Source organism: Phyllostomus discolor, chromosome 1 (assembly GCF_004126475.2).
Source record: "Phyllostomus discolor isolate MPI-MPIP mPhyDis1 chromosome 1, mPhyDis1.pri.v3, whole genome shotgun sequence".
NCBI lineage: Eukaryota > Metazoa > Chordata > Mammalia > Chiroptera > Phyllostomidae > Phyllostomus > Phyllostomus discolor.
Window position 1 is genome coordinate 142,220,382 of NC_040903.2, and position 22,755 is coordinate 142,243,136.

The 22,755-nt window shown below is 38.8% G+C and overlaps 1 protein-coding gene across 3 annotated transcripts in view; it reads left to right on the top strand.

Moving 5' to 3' along the window:
• The window catches only part of STXBP6 (syntaxin binding protein 6), a 243,683-nt gene that overhangs the window by 75,787 nt on the left and 145,141 nt on the right, over window positions 1-22,755 (top strand). For all 3 annotated transcript variants that reach the window (XM_036029635.1, XM_028507537.2, XM_036029642.1), the window contains exon 2: window positions 1,563-1,751. In XM_036029635.1, coding sequence (XP_035885528.1) covers window positions 1,563-1,751 — 189 coding nt within the window. The remainder of the gene's footprint in view (window positions 1-1,562; window positions 1,752-22,755) is intronic.

Genomic DNA, 22,755 nt, shown 5'->3' on the forward strand with positions numbered 1-22,755 from the left:
GTGAGAACTTGGATGTAGTCAGCAGTCAGCTCCTGGAGGACAGGGACCATGTCTTCATGATTTCTCATATCTCTAACACTGAACACAGAGGTAGCACCTAGTGGGGCCAGTTGGCTCAGTTTTACAGCAGGCTGATCAACTCTGTGAGCTGCTGTTACTATGCACAGATAGCTGTGTTGGTGATCCTCATGTAGGATCCCTGGATGCTCTGTATAATCTGCATGACCAACCCATAAGCCCTCTCTGTACTATTAGTTTTGATTTATTAATTGCTTTAACCAATGTTGTTTATTGATTAAGGTGTAGACTATGACTAGGATGATAGAAAATATGTACTTAAGTTCCTGTTGAGCATTTTGGAAGATAGGGTTAAAATTTAGATTGACCTTGAATATAATAGGTACAAATAAGTAGAATTAAAACCACTAGGGAAGAACAACTTCTGGAAAACTAAATCTTACATGGGACCTATGTATGTGCAAGTTATTTTTGGGGGGGGCGGGAATTAAGGTGGCTCATTGTGAGTCAGCAAAATACTGCTTCGTTTCTTAATTATTGGGCACACACTTCTAGTTAACCACAAGAGCATAACATATAGGAACTGCTGGGTAACATTTCCAAAATACTTAGTGTTGGTCAGACACTTGTATAATTCTGTGTCCATTTTGGCTAAAGGAAAATGTGGAGAATTTTTCAAGGGTCCAGATTATGACAACTAGATGCAAAGGAGCACTGGAAAACAGGACCTATTGAAAGCTAGCCCTGGCTGGCATAGCTCAGTGGATTGAGCACGGGCTGTGAACCAAAGTGTCGGCAGGTTCAATCCCCAGTCAGGGTACATGCCTGGGTTGCAGGCCATAACCCCCAGCAACCGCACATCTCTCTCTTACTCCCTCCCTTCCCTCTCTAAAAATAAATAAATAAAATCTTTAAAAAAAAAAAAGAAAGAAAGGAGCTAAGAAATATACTGGGATTAAGTACTTAGCCTGAGCCAAAGCAGCTGAAGGGTGATTATATTAATGGCCTTCTGTTGCAAGGATAGTATTATGTAGAAGATGATGTAATCATTTCCACTATGAATAGAATTACAGAAATAGGTTTATATTACAGTTAATGGAGATTTTGAAGGAGCATAAAGAACTTCTTGACTTTAAGGATTGTTGGGCAGCGGAAAGACTTCTCAGCTAGACATGTGAAACCATGTTCCTCACAGAACAGGAACGGAGTGGGCACTGCCTGCCAGTTAGACCTGGATTCAGTTGGATGCGGTTGGGGGACAGACTGACAAACTTCTCTGATCCTGTTTCATGCTGCTCATCTCACGCTGAGTTTAACATTTCCAGCGAGTAAATCAGTATTTTCTTTTTATTTGTATTTTTTCATAGTTATTTCAAATGCTAATAGCTTGCTTTTCATGATTCTATAATACATTTCACACGAGAGAGGTTAAACCACAAATTGAAATCTACTTCACCTGCAAATGAACTTGCTGCTCATTCTTACAATATGTGGGCCCTTACAATATTCTCAACTCCAACTTGCCTTTCCTTTGTCTTTTTTAGAAAACTCACTGCGAGCTCTCTTCTCCTGTTCTACAATGAGTGCCAAGTCTGCCATCAGCAAGGAAATTTTTGCACCTCTTGATGAAAGGATGCTGGGAGCTGTCCAGGTCAAGAGGAGAACGAAGAAAAAGATTCCTTTCTTGGCGACTGGGGGTCAAGGCGAATACTTAACTTACATCTGCCTGTCAGGTAATGAAAGCCAGATATTGATATTATTAAAACAACTTCTCTTTTATAACAGTTCATTCTAAGGTATCCACAAGGGTTCTATACCCAGGTTTTGTACATGTCTGCTCTTCCACTTTGCTTTTATTTTTCTGTCGACTTCCCTGATCCCCACTTACTCATGGCACCTCTACATTTGAGGTTGCCTTATCTGGGAGAGGTGATGAAGTTCAATTTTAATGTGTTTTCTGATTCATTAAGAACTTCTGTAAAGGGTTTGGCAGACACAGTTGCTTGTCCATACTTCCTTCACTAGGACATTGACAGAATGGGGGTATCCTCCAGGACTTTTGTTTTAGAACAATTGCTGATATTTTGATAAACCAGCAGCCTGAGTTTCATTGAATTTCTTTTTCTAAACAGTTACCAATAATCAGTAATAGTTTGTCTCAAGATAAATATCGACACATTATGGAATGTGAGGAAGTAGTCTGAGCTCTTAGATCACTGCTTTGCCTGACAGCTGTTTCTTGTCAGGAAGAAACATCTGTGTCTATTCAGCTCAGGATTTGTTGGATTGGTTTTCTTTTTTCTCTTTCTGTTTGTGATTGTAGAAGATCTGTAGAATTTACTGTGGATTCATACCAAGTTTTTTGAGATTAAACTTGGACAAGTTTTTCATGGAGTTATGGTTGATGCTAATTTGAATACCTGGGGGCATTTGTAGTATTTCTGATATTTCTTGTAACTGAGCAATAAAAGATTAAGCTTGCCTTAATTCATCTTTTTTTTTTTTAATTTCCTTCAACTGTGGCTTGGGAATAAAACTTTATTTTTGGACCCATTTTTTAGCTTTTAAGAAAAAATTTAAGCCTGTGATCATTTAAGTTTATCAAAATTTATTTCAAGGTAGAAATAGCTTTTTTTCTGAAAAAAAAAAAACATGTAAAGATAATAAGATCATATCTTAGTATACAACGAAATGAGACCATAGCCCTTTGGTAAGAATGCCTTTTCAATGGTTAAAAGAAAGCTTTCATTTCAATGCATTTGAGAGAACTGAGCTTGAAATATTGGCCTCTCTTTCTTAATCCCAAATAAAGATTAGGTTAATAAAATCTGGTTATTGTTGGAGGACATTTGCATACCTTTAATATGCTAGACAGTGCCTGGCATGTAATAGGGTGCTATTTATATCTAATGACTAAGTGAAAGGAGGAAGTAGCCTTTCCTAATACCTTCCTAGTATCTTATTAATGAGATTCAAGTCTTCAAAATATTTTTATATTCTTAAATTTAGTTTCTAGAGTTTTTGCTCGCACCAGTAACAATAGAAACGTATTACGGTAAATACGTTTTGTGTTTGGGCTGAGTTGTGTTTGTTTTGTGTTTGGGCTGAGTTGAACATGGACACACAATGATTCTAATTTTATTTAGCTCTGTGCTCTCAATGTTTCACTGAGATTTCTTGAAGAGGGTAGTTGAAGAAAAGATGGACAGTCTAGAATCCCGCAGAGGTTTTCCTAGTACACACCTGCAGCTGCAGAAGAGGGAGGTTTCGTGTGCGGCAGAGCCACGGGCTGTTGCTAGCCAGTGTGGGACCATGCAATCTGCACGAGTGATGTAGGGGTTCTGACAGCCTCGTCTCAGTGAGCGGCATAAAAACCCCCTCTGCCACAGGAGTTAAACACTGGATAACTGCATTTCTTTTACAAATTCCCAAGACCTTCAGGTATAAAGTCTGAAACTACGAGAATTGCTTTTTTGTTTCATTCTAATGGAGGAAAGTCTTTTGTTCTGGAAGGCTTCATCCTTATCATGGATTTGAATTTTGAGAGGAAAGGTTGATAAGTATATCTGACATGTAAGCAGATGAGTTCATAGAAATTAAGTCAGGAGAATGCTAGGCAACTTTGACGCCCAAAAGTTTCTTGTACTTTGATTTTTCTTATAACTGAGAAAAAAGCAGTTACCTTTGTTTTCTAACTTATGTGAATCTTAGAGGAATAGCGGTCACATCTCTGATAAGGGAATGTTTTTATTAACAAGTAATTCATTAATTACTCAAATGTTTATTAAGTACTTTTTATGTATTGACTATGCCAGGAGGTGTGGGCTCAGTTATGAGAAAAACTCATGAAGCGTACCTTGTTTCATGGGGAAGGAACAGTGAACATTAATAAGTTACTCGTTACAATAAACATAATCATAACTGCAAAAAGGCTAACTAGGAAAAATATGGGGAGATGAAGTCATGTGTAAGGGGGATTTGGCTGGGCTGGGAAAACCCAGAGCTGCTTCACTGGCTCTGAAAAGATAAGGATGTTGGTGCAGAGAACATTCCAGGCAGAGGGGATGGCAGCCTCATTAAAAGACTCAGCTGGATTTTTGTGTTTCTCCTTTTCTCCTATTCAGTCTAAGGATGACCTCTTTATAGCTGAACTCACGTAGGTGGCTGAGAAGTGAAAGCAGAGCCCTTCAATGACAGTCTCCTTCCTGCTGTTAGTGTGAACCACCTAGGCTTCCCAGGGAGGCCAAGCCTTTCAACTCTTGTGGTTTGGTTGATGAAAACCAGCTATCTATTCTGAACAGGCAAAATCTGTCCAAATTAGGGCGATGTCTACAAATAATACTTTAACCGCTTATAAAACAGCATAAATAGTTCCTTTAAAGAAGGGAAGATTATCATAGTTTTAAATGCTTGCCAACATACGCATGTAAGACATTGATATGCAGTGTCTTTTATTTCTTGTGTGACTCCCTCCACCCTTCCAGTGTCTGGCAGAATTTATCATCTGAGAGTTAGAAGCCTGTGAACATAAGACATTATTTTCAGAGTGGGTTGTATAACCTCTCTAGGAATGCAAAAAGGTTCTGGGGTATGGGAAGTAAGAACATCTTTCTTGAGTTATTTATTTGTAATTATGTAAGGAGAGAAGTAAACCTCTAGTTCATTCATAGAATTGAATGTTTCTCATGGAATTTCCCAAATAGCTTCTGGAATGGTGTGAAATGCTTACATACTAACTTGCTTCTGTTGATTAGCATTCTTAAAGCACTGATTCCTACTTTTCCTCCTTGGCAATGGCTAAGATTAAAAAGACTGACAATACCAAGTGTTGACAAGCATGCAGAACAATTTAACCTCTGATACTTTGTTTGCAGGGGATACAAAAATGATGTGAGTGCTTTGGTAGACAATTTGGAATTTTTAAATGAAGTCAAACATATATTTATGTGACTCAGCAACTGTGTTCCTAGGCATTTACCCAGGAGAAATAAAAGCATATGTCCACATAAAGACATGTACATAGAGATTTATAAGTCTTATTTATAGTAACAAAAATCATAACTCAAATTATACATGTGAATGTATAAGCAGATTCTTTTATATTTATGCAGTGCATTATTACCCTAAGAAATGAACTACCAGTACATGGAGCAACACAGATGAATCTCAAAAGCCTTATGTTGGTGAAAAAAGAAACAAACCAGACAGAAAAGACTACATGCTGTGTGATTCTATTTATATGAAATTCTAGAATGGACAAAACTTAAGCTATATTGACAGAAATCTTGTGTTGTTTGCCATGAACTGGGATTGGGGATTGACTGCAAAGGGGCGTGAGGGAATTGTTTAAATAGAGTAAGTATTCTGTATGTCACTTGTTACTTAACAGTGATAGTTACTTAAGTGTCCTGCACATTTTCACAACTCCTCAAACTGCACACTTAAAATGGGTGCATTTTTTAAAGATTTTATTTATTTTTTAGAGAGGGAAGGGAGGGAGAAAGAGAGAGAGAGAAACATCAATGTACGGTTGCTGGGGGCCATGGCCTGCAACCCAGGCATGTGCCCTGACTGGGAATCAAACCTGCGACACTTTGGTTCGCAGCCTGAGCTCAATCCACTGAGCTACGCCAGTCAGGGTAAAATGGGTGCATTTTTATATGTATGTATATCCTAATAAATTAACTTTTTAAAAATGTCTTACAGAGACACTAGTAAATTCGCTCTTTACAGGTACAGGAAGTTACCCTGTTTGGCCTTTTTGAATGCTCAGACAGAGGCAGCTGTGTAGCCTACAAACCTGTGCATGCGACTACATGATGTGTGTGCCAATGTGTTCTATGTTCCTTACAGCACCTGGCTCATTGCCAACTATGGACACAATAAGTGCTATGGGGAAGAGGCTATTTAAATTTAGGCTTTACTGCATACCTGGTTATTGTGTAGACTTCATAATAACAAAATTGTTCACTCATTCAAAACGTAAAGCAAGCCCTGCTCACAGCCGTTTCCACAGTTAGTTGCCCCTTCCATAATATTTAGGTCTATAAAACCAAATTGGAAACAGGCTAAAACGTTAAAATCAGTTTATTATTAGAGGCTAGTTACCTACTGAACTTCTCTTATTTTCATTTTTAAAATCTGTCCCCTGATTCAGCTTTAATTCAGTTTGTGTAGTATGTAATGCTAGCCTTCATGTCCATAAATGGATAAAGTAAAGTTTTCATTGGTGGCTACTTTCTCTCCTGTAGAAGGAGCTTGAAGAAACTTTATTTTTTGTGATTAATACATCCTTTTACATATTTTACTGAAACAAAAAATCCTTAATCTTTCCAAAATGAATTTGAATTTGTAGAGAACAAATTTTTCTTATTTGAAAAAAGGTTGAGAATGTTCTCTGATGAAATAATTTATGTAAATGGATCCCCATGGAAGGTAATAATGTGGATTAGGAGCCCAGAGCCTGGCAATACTCTCTTTCATCCCAGTGGTTGACAGTCCTGGGTGTTCCTTAGAATAACTTCTAGAACGTTTCAACATACAGACGGCCTGGCTCCACCTCCATCCTACTAATGCAGCACTGCGCAGTGGGGAATTTTGAAAGTGTTCTGCTGTGTCTGAGGTTGAGAAGTTTTATTATCTTGGGGGAGTTATGCTCTGGGTTTGTCTTATTGGTGTATTTGACAGAATGGCGTATTTTTGGTGCTTAATTCTATCAAAAAGAATATTTTTAGTCTCTTTCTTATTGATTGACTGTGGTCAAACTTTGGAATTTTTCTGGGCTTCAATTTATTCAGTTGTTAAGTTCAAATGTTCCACTGGACTCCGTGTTTCTAGGACTCTGAACTCCCTTGGAAGTTTTATACCAATTTCATTCTTATTCCATACATATCCTGTAGGGAGAAAGTCAGGTTATTAATAATCCAAATGGGTGCTTGAAACATTTATGAGGGTTTGACAACATTCTTTATAGGTTGTTATTTGAATTAAGGTACCGTATTTTTCTAACTATAAGATGCATGTTCCCCACCCCCAAATTTGGGAGGAATAATAGTTATTAATGCTGCTGTTGAGTTCTGTTTACACTTACATTGGTGAAATATTATGTTATGTTATTAAATATTTTACATCTTTTACTTCAAATTTTTTTTCTGATTTTCCTCCTCTAAAACCTAGGCATGTCTTATAGTCTGAAAAATATGGTAACCAAAGTTAGTCATCAGCTATCTGGCATAAGGAAGAAATTCTTTTTATCCACTTTCTAATTCAGACTGGATCTCATCTCAAGGTTTATAAATATTAGAAGAGAGAGACATGAAGAATACAAGACAGGTGAAATTTGTCCTTGATAGAAATGGTTTATTGAGGATGGTGAGTTGACATTCCAAGAGTTTTTATCCAAGAAAAATGAAGAAATCCACCTTGAACTGAGAAGTGTATAATAGTGTAAACAGTAAAAGAGGCAGTACAAAACAACTGCAATAATGACATGTTAACTATTTTTATTGTATTATAGAAGCAGTGTATCTTGCTGAAAATACGAATCAGAAAATTATGTAGAAGAAGATAAAAATAATTCCTCTTGTGTATGTTACATTGTTTTGATACCAGTAATCCTCACAATATTAGGCATGTTCTTTTTGCTGACAAAGGGACCGGTATTCATCACAGAGGCTGTGACACCCCAGAGTCACCATTTTGGAAGTGACAGACTCAGAAACCCACCCAGACCCTGTGACCCAACACCACTGCTCGCACTGCCTGCTGCCCCTCGCACTGCCGCGGCACCTGGGCTCTCTGATGTGGGTCAGGAGCTGGTGTGCTGTAGGGAGGGCCATGTTTTAAGGAGCACGCTTTCCCCTAACTTCTCAAGATTGGTAAAGACATTGAACAGTCTTGACCTGCACTGTGTCTTCCTATCTCTCTCATGAAATTACTGATTTATATAGATTGCATTTGGGATACAGTAAAAGTCAGGGCAGACCTTTTATCTCTCAGTATGGAGATCAGATACATAAATCCATCTGTAAAATGTTCAGTTGCTCTAGAAGACAATGCAATCAAAAAACGAAGTTATTTTCAGTGCCTTGATTATATGATCTTTTCTACACTGTTTTTTATTTTATAAAAATATAACATCCTTCTATTATACTCAGTGTTGAGAATTTGACATTTCTGTGACATGTACATAGATGCATTTGATCAAAACATTTGTAACAACAACAGTCATTGGTTACAAGAAGGAAAAGTAGAGAGAGGGTTTTCTTCTGCCATGTTTTCTGGCTCAGTAGATTTTACCACCGGGTGCCAGTTATAAAAGACCTTTGGTGTAGTACTGCCATGCTCCCATCATATGCTTTAGTGCTCAGTGTGGTTAGGGTGGGACCAGCCCACCTTTGAATGAGTAATAATAGCAGTAATGGTATTTATTGAGTTTCTATGTTGGGCATGGTTCTAAGCCCTTTACATACATCAACTCAATTCTTACAGCAATCTTATTAGTTAGATAACAGCACCGTCCTCATTTTGCAGATGAGAATACTGAGCACAGAAAAAGTAAATTAGCTTGCCCAAGATCATCAACATGTGTGTTACAGAATAGGGAACCCAGGTAGTTTGATTCTAGGCCTATCTCCTTAGCCTCTGTGCTCTTGTCTCTCTCCCCTCTCCCCCTCTCTCCCCACAACCTCCCTTCATGTAAGAGAAGACTTCCCAAACCAAGTGTTTTTTATTGCCTTCCCTCACACAACTTTAGTGATAGTCTTGTCTTGCTATTACTCTGCTTTCCTACCCATTTAGGCCTTGGTTGCTTTTGGCTGGGTGGTGATAGTCTGCTACACCAATAACTGGGCTGCTAAGAAAGCCACGTGTTACAATGATAGTGTCAGTGATGTCCCTGAGTCTTAGAGAAAATTAATTCCTCAGGGAAACTCTGGGAGGCTCCTGAGAGGGACACTGCTGTGTATGGACTTCTTTTGTTCAGTTGTGTAACAGAAAGAAAGTAGATGCTTTACTTTTTTTTAGAATTTCCTTGGTGGTTCTAGATCTCTTTCTGTTAAAATTGGAAGTAATAGTACTTGTCTTTTCTAAAGCCTTGTAAATAGGAGAGTCCAAAAATGGATAACTAAGCACATAACAGGTATTATCTCATTTCATCCTCACAAAGGCTGTTTTGGCAACAGCCTTGTGATGAGCTTCTGTTATTTCTGCTTTACAGATGAAGTAGCCAAGGTTTACAGTGGGTCAGTACACTGCCCAGGGTCAGGCAGGTAGATGGTGACAGAGCTGAGAGTCACGTCTGGGTTTGTCTCACACCCAAGTCTGCATACTTCTTAATTCCTTTTCCAGGACAGGGCTGGGTCCCCAGAACAGACCTCTCCCCTTCCTTAACAACAATGACAACATTCCTTGAGCAAAGCATTCTAATCTCTGAGGATTTAGAGGATGTGCTGTCAACTGCTTCAGCTTTTCTAGTGGTTTAGCACATCAACAGAGTTTTATTTTTCCACTCTCTCATGTGTGCGTTCCAATTCGAAAACCAGATGGAAACATGGGAAAACTCTTAGCTGAGGCTGGTGCCAAAACATTTCATTTAAAAAGGAAACTCCATCTGTGTGCTCTCCCACCACAGCCCACTGTTAAGGACAGGAATTTCACAGCTGACTCACTTATGTTCGTTTTATTTAGTTTTGACTGACTGCAGAGGTAGAGCAAGTGGTGGTTCAGGAGATTGCAAACGAAGGCAGCTGGCCTTCTGGACTACGGTTGGCGAGCCACTCTGTACCTGGCAGACGTCCGTCCTCAACGGCAGGCAGCCTACCACACAGGCAGGGTTTTAATCCACACAGGTGCATTCTTTGGTGGTGGTAATTTTCTGAGTTTCCACTTGCAGAAGTTCATGCTGTTGGCTGTTGTATTGCAAGCTGAATATCATCAGCATTTCATTTGCAGTCACAGGCACTTGAGGACACCACAAGTCCCTGTGTTTACGTGTGTATGTGTGTGTATACAACCCAATACACAGAAGGCCCTCAGCTTTATGAGCACCATTATCTAGCTGTTAAATGGGACATTCACTGATTCTTGTCATACAAAGATAATTCAACTGCAATTTTAAAAAACATAACTAATGTATGTCTGTGACAGGATTTGTCTTGGGGGTTTCTCTTTCATGCTTCTTTCCGTTTCCATCTCAAGTTTGCTTCCCCCTCACCTTTGTTTCCCACCCCTGCCAGCAATCTCAAGGGCATTCTGACTCCCAATTTCTAAATCTAGCTTCTCTTAATTCTCTGTGTTCCAAAATTATTTCTACCCCCCTCCCCCAAACTAGAATACCGGGTGGCATCACACTGCTCTTCTGTTTCTGAGAGTTTGAAGACTTCTACTCTGATACTGAGTATTTTTGCCTTTGCCTCAGTATTGGACACTGAGGTCCTTGTGTTCAGGCCTCTTTATCCAACTTCGTGGGGAGTTAGAACTGGCTTAGTCAGTCGAGTTCCTGTCCCTGAAATGGGAGATGTTGTTTTCCTACACCTATCTTCACTGGATCAAAAGAAAAACTGAAACAAAATAAAACATAATGTTCTCTGGGGTCAGTCAAGTGCACTGTTCAGCAAATAGCAGAAGTGGGAGAGGCTGGTGCACACGCCTGGGGACCTGGCTTTTCAGCCCAGATCAGGTTCTTGTTTGCCCAGCTCTTTCCTGTTACCCTTCATTCAGAGAGAAAGAATGATTACGGGGATATTTCCATGCCAGTTACAACCATGCTAAACCATATGCAGAAGAAACTATAAATAGCCACAAGAACAGTGAGGTTGCCAGGCCGTCCAGTCCCACATTGAACAGGTGACCAGTTAGTTACTGTGCCCTGAACATGGTTACATTTCTCCTTGGTCTCCCGCGTCATCTCCTACCACCACTTAGCAATGCCTGGTGGTCTTTGTCAGTTGCTTTCTGCTTGCCTCCCCAGACTGCCAGCCCCTAGAGGGAAGGAAGGGATGTGCAGAAGACACCTCTGTCCCCATGTGGAGCACATGAAGTGCTTAGGGGGAATTGGGCACACCCTGGGCCTGCTCTGCCTGCAGTTTCGTCTTATGTTCTGGGTTGGAGCTCCAGGCTGTGAGCTCTCATGACTCTGGGTTATACCAGCTGGAGCTTGGTGTGGCACTTTTTTTTTTTACTTGCTATTATTCACACTAAATTGCTGCTGGGTGGTCTTTCAGTTTCCTTGGAATTTATCTGGTTGCTGAGGAGAGTCTTTTATTCTACTGAATGGCCTGGTTACCAAGAAGAAAACGCAAATTTCTCTGACTTATTTAAAATTTTTAGAAGCATCCAAAATGAGCAATTTATAAATGCTTTGATTATAACTTTGATTATAACTGTTATCTCAAATTTTTGAAGTACCTGGGTGTTTCTCCTGAAGAAAGGGTTCATTCTATAGAGGGATACATGACCATTTAATGGGCACTGTATATATCAGAACTTTTGCTGTGTGTGTTTTTTTTCTTCTCATGGTAATTGTTCATCACTTAATACTCATAGATTTTTTATTGGGGGGACGCATAGTCAAAAATGATTGGAGAGCCCCAGGTAGGGTCCTGGGGGGTGGAAGCCTTTGTTGTGGTAATAATAGCCTCTGGCCAGTGGCCTGCAGTCTGCAGTTGGAAATCTCTGGCCTTCAGAGGTGGTTGCCCAAAGTAGTGAGCATATAGCAGCCCTGTGGAACCAGCCTTGGCCTGCACTCCCTGCCTCCCAGTTGGCTCCCACGATTCCGTGGCTTTCTAGAAGGTAGAGAGCTAGCTGCAGTGTGAACTAAGTGCCTTAACACAGGCAAAGGGCCAGTCACAGTACTTAGCACTTGGTAGCTGGCAATGATGGCTGTCTTTTGGGGACCTGAAATTTAGCTGAGACCACCATTTGTTTCACTTTGAATGTTAGGTTTGATCTGGACTAGATGTAAACATCTATGACTTTGCTTTTAGTACACTATCTCAGGTCGGGCCTGGTTCATTTAGTTCTGAAGCTTCTTGGCCTTTTGTACTGTTTAGAAAAGGGAAATCTACATTTCCTCTCTGGACTTGACATTTATTGATTCACCCCAGGGAGCCTCATTCTTTACTGATATAGCAAAGTCCTCGGTTCCCATATGAGAAATTCTGTTTGAGCAAGTGCATATCCTTTTTGTACGTAATTATTTTTTCTTTATTTGTCAGTTGTTATACTTCACGTGTAGGCATTGTATAGACTATTTACTTATAGCATGGCTATGCCAACCATTTTGGGAAACAAATTTTTCAAACCTGAGTTAAAATACCAGGTCTTCAAAAGACATTCAAATGTCCCACGTCTTACATAAACATAAGTCACAAAACTCCCTTTTTCATGGAATTTGGAACTATTAAACATACTGCTTTTTTTTTCAGAATTAACATAGTTCTAATATTGGATTTGATTTTCTTGAGTATGTATCTCAGAAATTGTCTTTGCGTTCCAACCCCCTGTAGATACTGATCCTCATTTCAGCTGTCCTGTTCAACTACTATTAGATGCTGAAACCCTTTGCCTCCTGAAGCCAATCAATCTTTGCAGCCCATCATGGTTGGCCCCTGTTTGTTCCCTCACTCTGAAATCACTTTCTCTCTTCCCTTGCCAATACTATAAAAATTCTTCCTGAGCAACTGATCTGCAACGTTAGGACAGAAATACTATAGTTTGCAAAAACCTTAAAGACTGATATGTAATTTGAATGCCTTTGCCTGTGGGCAATTGAATTTGCAAAAAGTGGTAACACCTGCCCTGGTCAGGCAGCTCAGTTGGTTAGAGCATAGTCCCCAAAACACCAAGGTTGTGGGTTTGATCCCTGGTCAGGGCACATACAAGGAGCAGCCAATGAATGCACAAATAAGTGGAACAATAAATCGATGTTTCCCTTTCTCTTTCTCTCTCTCTCTCTCTCTCTCTCTCTCTCTCTCTCTCTCTCTCCCTCTCCCTCCCTCTCTCCCTCCCCCCTCCTTTCTGTCTCCCTTCCACTCTCTCTCTAAGATCAATAAGTTAAAAATGTGGCTACCTCTCTAGAGCCACTGATGATGGTGGTAGTAGTAGTAATACTGAGAGCATTTAATGAGCAACTATTATCTCATTTTACACCTTCGTAGATAATATAACTGGGGTTGATGAGACACACTGTAATAAACACCTGGGCTTCCTGTTTTGATCACTATTCCATAGCACTTATTTCCTTATGTATCTGTTGGAAGTGTTCAGTAGTAACACTTAAAGACTCTTACTTAGAACCTTCTTGTATGGTTGTGGTTTCTACCTGGAATTTTAGGGGATAGCCACTTAAATGGACTTGGATTTCATTTAATTTGGCTGTTATTGGTTTTTGCATTTTAACGAAGAATATTCCAGAAAAAAATGTAGCTTGAAACTAAGGAGCCTGACATCATTCATTTTCATAAATCGACTTGTTTACCAGGAGCATTTAGGATTATAAATGCCTCCTTCAATTTCAAAAAAATGTGTTTGTGGTTTTTTTTTTATTTTTTAAGCCCTCTTAGTGAGCCTTCCAGATAAAACTCCCTGGCTTTGAGACTGTGATATGATAGGGATCTTGTTGCCAAGCTTTTTCTACATAATATTTCAAACCTGATTCCTTCCAAAATCTAATTTTATTTTGAGCTACAGTACAGCTCTGTGAATGTTGAGGTCAGAGGAAGAAAAGAATCTTCTTTTCCGTAAAATGAGCTCTTTCAGTCTGAACTGGAAATACCTTGCAGGTCACAGGCAAGGGGAGAGTTTTACAGAAATGAGTTTAAATTTCCCTGTGGCCAGTTTAATTTTTGCCTAGGAGTAAGAATTGGATGATGGTATTTAAAGACTTTTGAGAATACAGCACTTGGCATTATGCAGTGTAGTTAGTATCATAAATACTTCGGTTTACATAGTATTAAAAATGAGATTTGGATGAGAATGATTTACTTAGATTTATGGGTTGGATTACTCTAATTTTAGCCTAACCACATTGAGTCCAATTAGAACTTTCAGATTTTGCTTTTATAAGAGATGCTCTACAGAACATAATTTTCCTAAGTTTTTAGTGGGTTTTGAAAAGGTAAGAGTTGTCTGTGTACACTGTCAGGTATATTATATTGGTGGGAAATTGCAGAATCCCGCCTTATATGAACATTTTGTCATACAAAGAGTAACAAGTGGCGATAGAACTGTGGCCCAGAAATCGCTTACTGAGTGATAGTTCTGTTTGGATAATGTGTTTATTTTATTTCTAGGACCAAAGTGCTCAGAAGTTACTCTGCATGAGGGCAAATTTTGGAGACAGAAAAAATGTGGACTTGAATCTTGGTTCCACTAACTACTTGTGTAACCTAGAGAGAATCACTCAGCCTCTCTAGGCCTCAGTTTCTATGTATATAAAAGGGTGATTAAAAATACCTATCTTGGAGGACTATTGTGAGGACTAAAAAATTGTAAGAGAAGATATGCATAAACCATTCTGCTTGGCCCCAGAACATAAGGAATGCTGACAAAATGTTAGTCCCTTCATTATCCTCATGTAACATTAGAGCATTCTTTTATTGGTGACAAGGAGTAAGAATCATCAGTCATCTGTCAGTGACTACACTAGAAAAGTCAAGAAAGCAGCTGGCAACTTTGCACATTCCTCAAACCGGAATCAAAATTTTGTGGAGAAGCCAAAGAGGGTTTCCAGTCCAATGAGCTTGACCCACATTAGAAGCCTAATCACAAGTTTTGTCGCTGCCGTACTGGATCATAGGAAATTATCCACTCTGAAGATGGAAATTATCCATCTTTTTTGAAGAGTGAATTGAGTGATAAGCCAGTGGAGTTTCAGCACAAAGCAAGGAGGCTGGATACTTCCTGATGTCATTGCCTATGCTGAGAGTTTTGGGTGAGGTGAAAGGGCACAACTAGACTCAGGCACAGCTCTGTTCAAATCATAGCCATGTCCCTTTCATAGAATGTCCCTAACTTCTGTGAACCACTCTTTTTGCCTAGACAGCAGGGACTTGGTGTGGAAACTAATTAAGGACCACCTGTAACAGGCCGGACACACCATAGACCTCTGACAAATGCTGGTTGACAGCATGCTAAGCACAGTGTTTGTGTGTTGGGGGGAGGGGTTCAAAAGCATACAAAATGCAGCTCCACCCTTGGGGAGTTTAAGAGCCCTGAGAATATACCCAATGCTTAAAAAGTGGTACACTCAAGGGAAGAACACACTGGGAACAACACCTGACTACTTTATGGTGATATTACCTGTTGTATTTGAAATGCCACTGCCCTGGCCTCAACGTGAGTGCTGGACCTGTTAAGAACTAAGTTCCAGTATTTTATTTTTAAGGCATGGTAGATTAATGTGTTAAAAAAACAAAGCTTGCCTGATTCAGTGTGAGGCTTGTTTGTTGTTTGTTTTTGTTTTCATAGTTTTATTGAGGTTTAATTGACATACAATAAGCTGCACACTTTTTAGGTGTGAATTTTATGAGGTTTGACAAAGGGTGTATGCCCCTGTGAAATCATTACCAAAATTAAGATAATGAACATTGTCATTTTTTTTGTAATCCTTTGTAATCCATCCAGTGATATGCTACAGCTGATCTGATCAGATTTTTAGTTTCTCTTTTTTAAAATTATTTAACAGTTTTATTGAGACTTCATTGACATACAATAAACTGTACATATGATGTATATTGTGATACTATCATCACAATCAAGAAACTAACACGTAGCAGGAACATATCCATCATCCTCAAAAGTTTCTTCTGATACTCTTTTATTTTATTTTGTTTAATCATTTTTATTTTTTAATTACAGTTGACATATATTATTAAAATAGTTTCAAGTATACATCCCAGTGATTGGATAATACATAACTTGCAGAGTGAACATCCTAATAAATCTTGCACCCATCTGGTACCGTACATAGTTATTAGAATACTATTGACTATATTTTCTGTGCTGTACTTTACACTCCCATAACTATTCTGTAACAACTAATCTGTATTTATTAATCCCTTCACCTTTGCACCCATCCCCCTAGACCCTCTCCCATTTGGCAACTGTCAAAATGTTCTCTGTATTTGAGTCTGTTTCTGTTCTGCTTGTTCATTTATTTTGTTTTTATATTCAGTTGTTGATAGATATGTATTTTTGCCATTTTATTATTTAAATTTTTTATCTTTTTTCTTCTTAAAGGAGATCCTATAACATTTCATGTGATACTGGTTTGGTGGTGATGAACTCCTTTAGCTTTTCCTTGTCTGGGAAGCACTTTTCTTTGCCCTTCAGTTCTAAATGATAGCTGCTGGGTAATCTTGGTTGGAGGCCCTTGCTTTTTATCACTTTGTATATTTCTTGCCACTCCCTTGTGGCTGCAAATTTTCTGTTGAGAAATCAGCTGATAGTCTTATGGGAGCTCCTACGTAAGTAACTAACTGCTTTTCTCTTGCACCTTTAAAATTCTCTCTTTGTCTTCAACCTTTTGCACTTTAATTATGATGTGTCTTGATGTGGGCCTCTTTGGATTCATTTTGTTTGGGACTCTCTGTGCTTCCTGAACCGTATGTCTATTTCCTTCACCAGGTTAGGGAAGTTTTCTGTCATTATTTTTTCAAATAGGTTTTTAATTTTTTGTTCTCTCTCTTCTTCTTCTTCTGGCACCCCTATGACATATGTTATTAGTAGTCTTGAAGCTGTCTAAGAGGCTCATTATACTAACCTCATTTTTTGGATTATTTTTTCTTTTTCATGTTCTGATTGGGTGTTTTTTGCTTTTTATATTCAAATTGCTGATTTGATTCCTGACTTCATCTGCTCTGTAAATTATTCTTCATTTTAGTTAGTGTAAACTTTATTTCTGACTGGTCCTCTTTTATGTTGTTGATGTTCTTACCAAGTTCATTGAACATCCTATAACCGGCATCTTGAACTTTGTGTCTAGTTGATTGATTGCTGGTCTCTATTTTTTTAGTTCTTTTTCTGAAGTTTTGATCTGTTGTTTCATTTGGGCCATATTTCTTTATCTCCTCATTTTGACAGCCTCTCTATGATTGTATCTAAGTATTAAGTAGAGCTGCTACATCTCTCAGACATGGTACAGTGGCCTGATGTAGTAGGTATTCTGTACGCTCCAGTGGCACAGCCTGCCTGTTCACTCAAGATGGAAGCTTGAGGTGTGCCCCCTGTGTGGGCTGTGTACACCCTCCTCTTGTAATTGAGCCTTGATTACTGTTGGCATGTCAATAGAAGGGATTTACTCCCTGACTGATCAGCTGCAAGGACTGATTGCAATCATGGAATACCAGCCTCTGACCACTGTGGAAGATCAGCTGTATAGAGACCCACCTCACAGAGCAGTACTTACTTCAGTGGGGCTCTGGTACCCACTTAGTCTATCCCTTGTATATGTCACTTGTGGAGGTGGTTGGCTGGTGATGTTCCCACATGGTCTGAAGCTGTCCACTGGGTGCACTAGCTCTGAGGCCTCTTGGGAGGTGCAGGCCAAGGTAGTTTTTTGTTTGTTTGTTTGTTTGTTTGTTTGTTTGTTTTTAAGCTGATGCACTGTCAGTTTTTATTGTCTTCTTAAAATTTCTTTGTTTAGGTGTATAGTCTGAAAACCCAGAAGGCAGCAGGCAGCTTTCAGAAGTCTCTATGCAGGGATGGCTTTACACTATGCTCTCAGTCCCCAAAGAGCTTGAATGTCCTATAGTTTGATAACATATTTAAGGAAATTAAAGAAACTTCTGAAAACCAGTTTCTGGTTTATCACTCTATTTTATTCATGTTCATTTTTATGCAAACTAATGCTATTCATTTGTGTTTTCTTCTACCATTAAAAACTTGAAAAGCCAAAGCCTACATCTGAAGTCAGTTGGTAGCAGTTCAGCTTCGCCCCTGACTAGCTATCTTTTCCTTATTCCTTCTAGGCAGTGGCAAAGTTCTCTGCTGTCAGGTGCCAGCCTCTGTAACTTGATTCTGAACCTTACTGAGGTTATATTTTTACTGTGTAACTCCAGTCTATTCAAAGGTGCAATGATTTTTTTTCTTAATTCCACTGACCCACATGACCAAATACCTAGTGGTCAATGTTTTCTTCATTCTGAATTACCCAGTTGTTTGCCTGTTGAAAATTAAGCTCTCTCTAGCTGGTAGCTGCATGATGGAGCAGAAAAAAAAGAGCTTGGTCTTTGCAGTCAAACAGACTTGGGTTTGAATTTTGCACTGATGCCAGCTGTGTGACCTTGGGCAGGTTACTTCCCTTCTCAGTGGCTTGGTTTCCTCAGCAATCAAGCTGAGTATTTGGTTTGGTCGTAAAAATGAAAGATAATATGTGTGAAGCACATGGCCTATTTTTTACAACAGGGTAGGTATTACTTTATTGCTATTTTGTGATGTGACTACAAGTTAAGGAGTGTTGGCAACCATCAGAAGCTAGAAGAGGCAAGGAACAGACTTTCCCCTAGAGCCTCCAGCAAGAAGATGGCCACTGACACTTTGACTTAGGACTTCTGGTCTCCAGAACTATGGGAGAGTAAACTTATGTTGTTTTAAGCCACCCAGTTTGGACTGATTTGTTATGGTAGCCACAGACCATTCCCTCTAACATGCTACATTGTCGACACTGAGGATTTTAGACATTTAGACATCTAGATAAGACGCCTTGCTTTAGATATAGAGGAAGGGTCTAAGAGGCACAGAAGACATTATTCTTATCTTCATGCTGTCTACCAGAAATTTACTAGGAATTTAAGCAAGAATGTGGTCTATATAGTGAGCATTTTGCATATGCTCACAAATATATGAAGATATAAGGAAGTTTGGAGATATCTTATTAGAAACTTCATGAAGTGGTTTACTCTCAGCTGGAATGCCCTTTGGTCACATTTTTCCTCCTTTTTCCTCCTCTGCTTAGTGAGATGAAGTACTTATCTGGTTCCTAGTACATTATTTTTTCCTTGAATAACAATACTTTAAAATCTTTCAACCCAAAATTTTGTTCTAATGATAAAGAGGGGGATTGTGGTTAAATTTGTGAACATTAAATGCTGCTTGCAGAGCATGAATATAGTCCTTCCTGCACTTCAGAAATTCACTTTTGTCTAGAGTAACTCAAAAGAAGAAATAAAAAGTATTTTGGGTTAACACCCTTCAGATTTGCTTTTAGTTGTACAAAACTTAGGAAGGAGCCTTAGGGAAGTTTAGAAGAATTTTGGGGCAGACGTCTAAACTATTAATAGGTGAATATAGTATATGGGAACTATATTTATGCTCACATATATTAATTGTGTGCTGCACCTAAGTTGGCTGTTTGGTCTACAAGCTTGAAATAAGATTATTATTTGGCTTAGTGGGATTCCTAAATATTATTTTAAAAAATCTTTTAATGGGAAATTGCAATAGGAACCCCCCTGTACCCACTGTCCAATTTCAACAATTAACTCTACTGGCTAGTCATATCACCATCCATTTCCCTTCACTGAACTTTATTTTTATGTAAATCATTTCATTTCATTCTTAATATTTCCATATTCATATATTAAAAGACAGAGACTTTTAAAAAGCATAAACTATCACGACAAAAAATTTCCTAATATCATCAAAGATCAAGTCAGTGTTCAGCTTTCCCAATTGCCTCATATAAAATTTATTTCTCATATAAATATATATAAATTTAAGTAAAGTATTATAATTTAAATGAACTATAAAAATATACATAAAGTATATTCTTATAACACCTATATACATATATGTTTATATGCAATTCTAATTAGAATCCAAATAAGGCCTGCACAGGATAATCGATTGCTGATATTTTAATTTCTTTAATTTATATTTACATACAGAAGAGTATACAAATTATAATGGTACAGCTTAATGAATTTTCACAAAAGGAACACTTTTATGTAACCAGCACCCAGCTCAAGAAGTCGAACATTACCAGCTCCTCAGACACTCTGTATGCCCCTTCCATCAATACTCCCTTCCCCCAGGATAACTATTATTTTTATTCCAGCACAGAGTTTAGATTTACATATCTAGGAAATTCATATAAATGCTGTCCTAGAATATGTAGTATTTAGTGTTTGCCTCCTTCTCAATATTGTGAGAGACTGATTCAGACATGTTGTTTCATGTGGCTGCAGGCTGCCATTCTCATCACTGGACTGTAAAATCTGCACCACCATTTTTCATTCTGTGTTTGATCGACATTTGGACTTCTGCCAGGTTTTGGTTATTATAAATAGTGCTGCTATGCCCATTCTTATACATGTCTTTTGATGACTGTACCACATATTTCTGTTAGGTACATGCCAGGAACATAATTGCTAAGTCAGAGAGCATGCGCTCTTTAGCCTCAGTCCATACTGCCAAATAGATATGCAAAGGGTGATGACAGTTACACCCTCATGTGTATAGAGTGCCACTTGATCTACACATGTGGTCACTATTGGTTGTAAATTATTTAGTTGGGCAGGGAAGGTTACTGAATGAATTTTTGCAGTTGAAAAGTGACCAATGTAAGGGAAACCTGTTCTATATCTTAGATATAGAGCTTAGAAAATACATCATTATTTTTCTTAATCTACAATTGTAAGGAAATGGAATTTGGCCAGATTAAAGGAAATTTTCTCATTCTATCTGAGAAATATTTCCTGTGTATACAATAAAGTATCCAGCTCTTTGTTCATAACCGACTTCTGCATGTGTCTCCATCTCACTGTGATGAAAACATGTTTCCTTTGGGAAGGACTCTTAGAAATCAGGAACAATATTGTTAAGTGACTCTCAGGCATGTCTTTTCAAAGCCAGCTTGTGCTTAACCCAAGTACCCACTTTCCATCTCTGAGTTGTCTGTGTCACTCTCCTGTGGAATCCTCTTTAGTTTCTACATTTCTCTGAAACTATGGGGATTAAAGAAAACTTTTAATTTGGGAAAAGATAATCACTCAGTTTAGGAAAAAAACCTACCTTCTGGCCCTGGCATTTTATGCTTCTAGTAATGTTTTTAAATAAAAGATAGTAGATGTCAAAATAATGGCATGTGTGGTGAGGTATCCAGCTGTAATCAGCTTTTGCCTGTAGCTAAAATATGTTCTCAGTAATGCTTACTCTGTGCTCTTTCCTTCTGAATTGAGCTCTAATTCAAATGGATCCATGCCTTTTCCCCTATAATTACCTTTTGTTCTTTCCTCATCTTTCAGTTGCTCTGTGTGCACTCTTTCTCCACTGATGTCCTCAGCTCTGGACACCGGCTATCTAAATATACACCATGGTGTTAGGAAGAAGTTCAGATCAGTTTTAGGATGACTCCTACACCTTGCTGTCCCTTTATGCTATTGAATAGGTTTGTGGAACATGGGAAAGACCCATCTCCTTCAGTACCTAGGAATCTGTATGATGTTTTTGAATAATCAATAACTAGTCACATTCACTCTGTCTTGTTCTGTGACAAAACCAACAGCATTGTTCTTTATTGAATTCAGGGTGTTCTCTTTCCCTCTGTCACCTTCTATTAATTTTTGAAAGTCACGTTAAGGACAAAGCCTATACTTTATGGGTCTTTGGTCAGTCTAGGGGAGCCCCTGCCAAGGTGTCAACGAAAGAGGAGAAGCTGTTAGTTAAAAATCATTGAAGATGCTGTCTAGGTGCTCGTGGTCAGAAGACAGTTCTCACTTGGCTTTTCTATTTCAGGAGAGTTCCCTAAGGTCAGAAAATCAACCACATGAATGGAGAAATGTCAGTGGGTCCCTTTCTGGGCCAGTAACAGGCTGTTTATAAACATGAGACCCTTCAATGCCACAGAGCTTCCAAGTGCCTGCACCACAGCCTGAGCTCCCAGAACTTCCCAGAGATTCTTTGTGTAAAGCATACAATCCCCAGACTTTGAGAGGTAGGTGCAAAGTTTCATTACAGGACATAAAATCCAGGCTTTTCATAATCATGATAGTTTGCCTCAGAGATGCTTTGGGCCCAAGGGCAGGGCTCTACCATTGCCTGGGAGTCTCAACAGAGCCCTGCCTTTTCATCTGGCCCCACAGTGGGTTCAAAAATGGATCTTTACAAATTTGGGCTTTTTCAACATGTGAGTCTGTTTCAAGCATTTTTGCTTCCTTCAGCGTAAGTGGGATCTGGCACCTTTTCTCATATCCCTCCCCTTTTAGGAATATAGAATTGTATGCATTCTGCATAAGACTAGGGCAGAGGATACTGCATATGAAGACTTATTTATTTTTTTATTGATTGGTCTTTAGAGGAAGGGAAGGAGGGAGAGAACATTGATTTATTCTACTTATTTATGCATTCAGTGGTTGATTCTTGTATGTGTCTTAGCTGGGAATTGAACATATAACCTTGGCATGTCAGGATGATGCTCTAACTAACTGAGCTACCTGGCCAGGGCAGGAGACTTATTTTTCATATTAAATTAATATTTGTTTTCAGACTGAAAACTGATCTGACCTAAGAAGTTGTTGGTTGTTATTGAAAATCCAAGTGATCTTCTGGAAGGCAAAAATCAATCTGTAGAAATAGGAGGTTATATAGCATGATGGTAGTTCTGAGCGTGAATCCTTATAAATCAAAAGTACACCTTGAGGAGTGACATGTGGGGAAAAAGTGTTTCTTTTCAAGAAGCCTGTTCAGAGGTGGTGATATGGGCAATGTGTGGATTTGGACTTCTTTTTGGTCATTAAA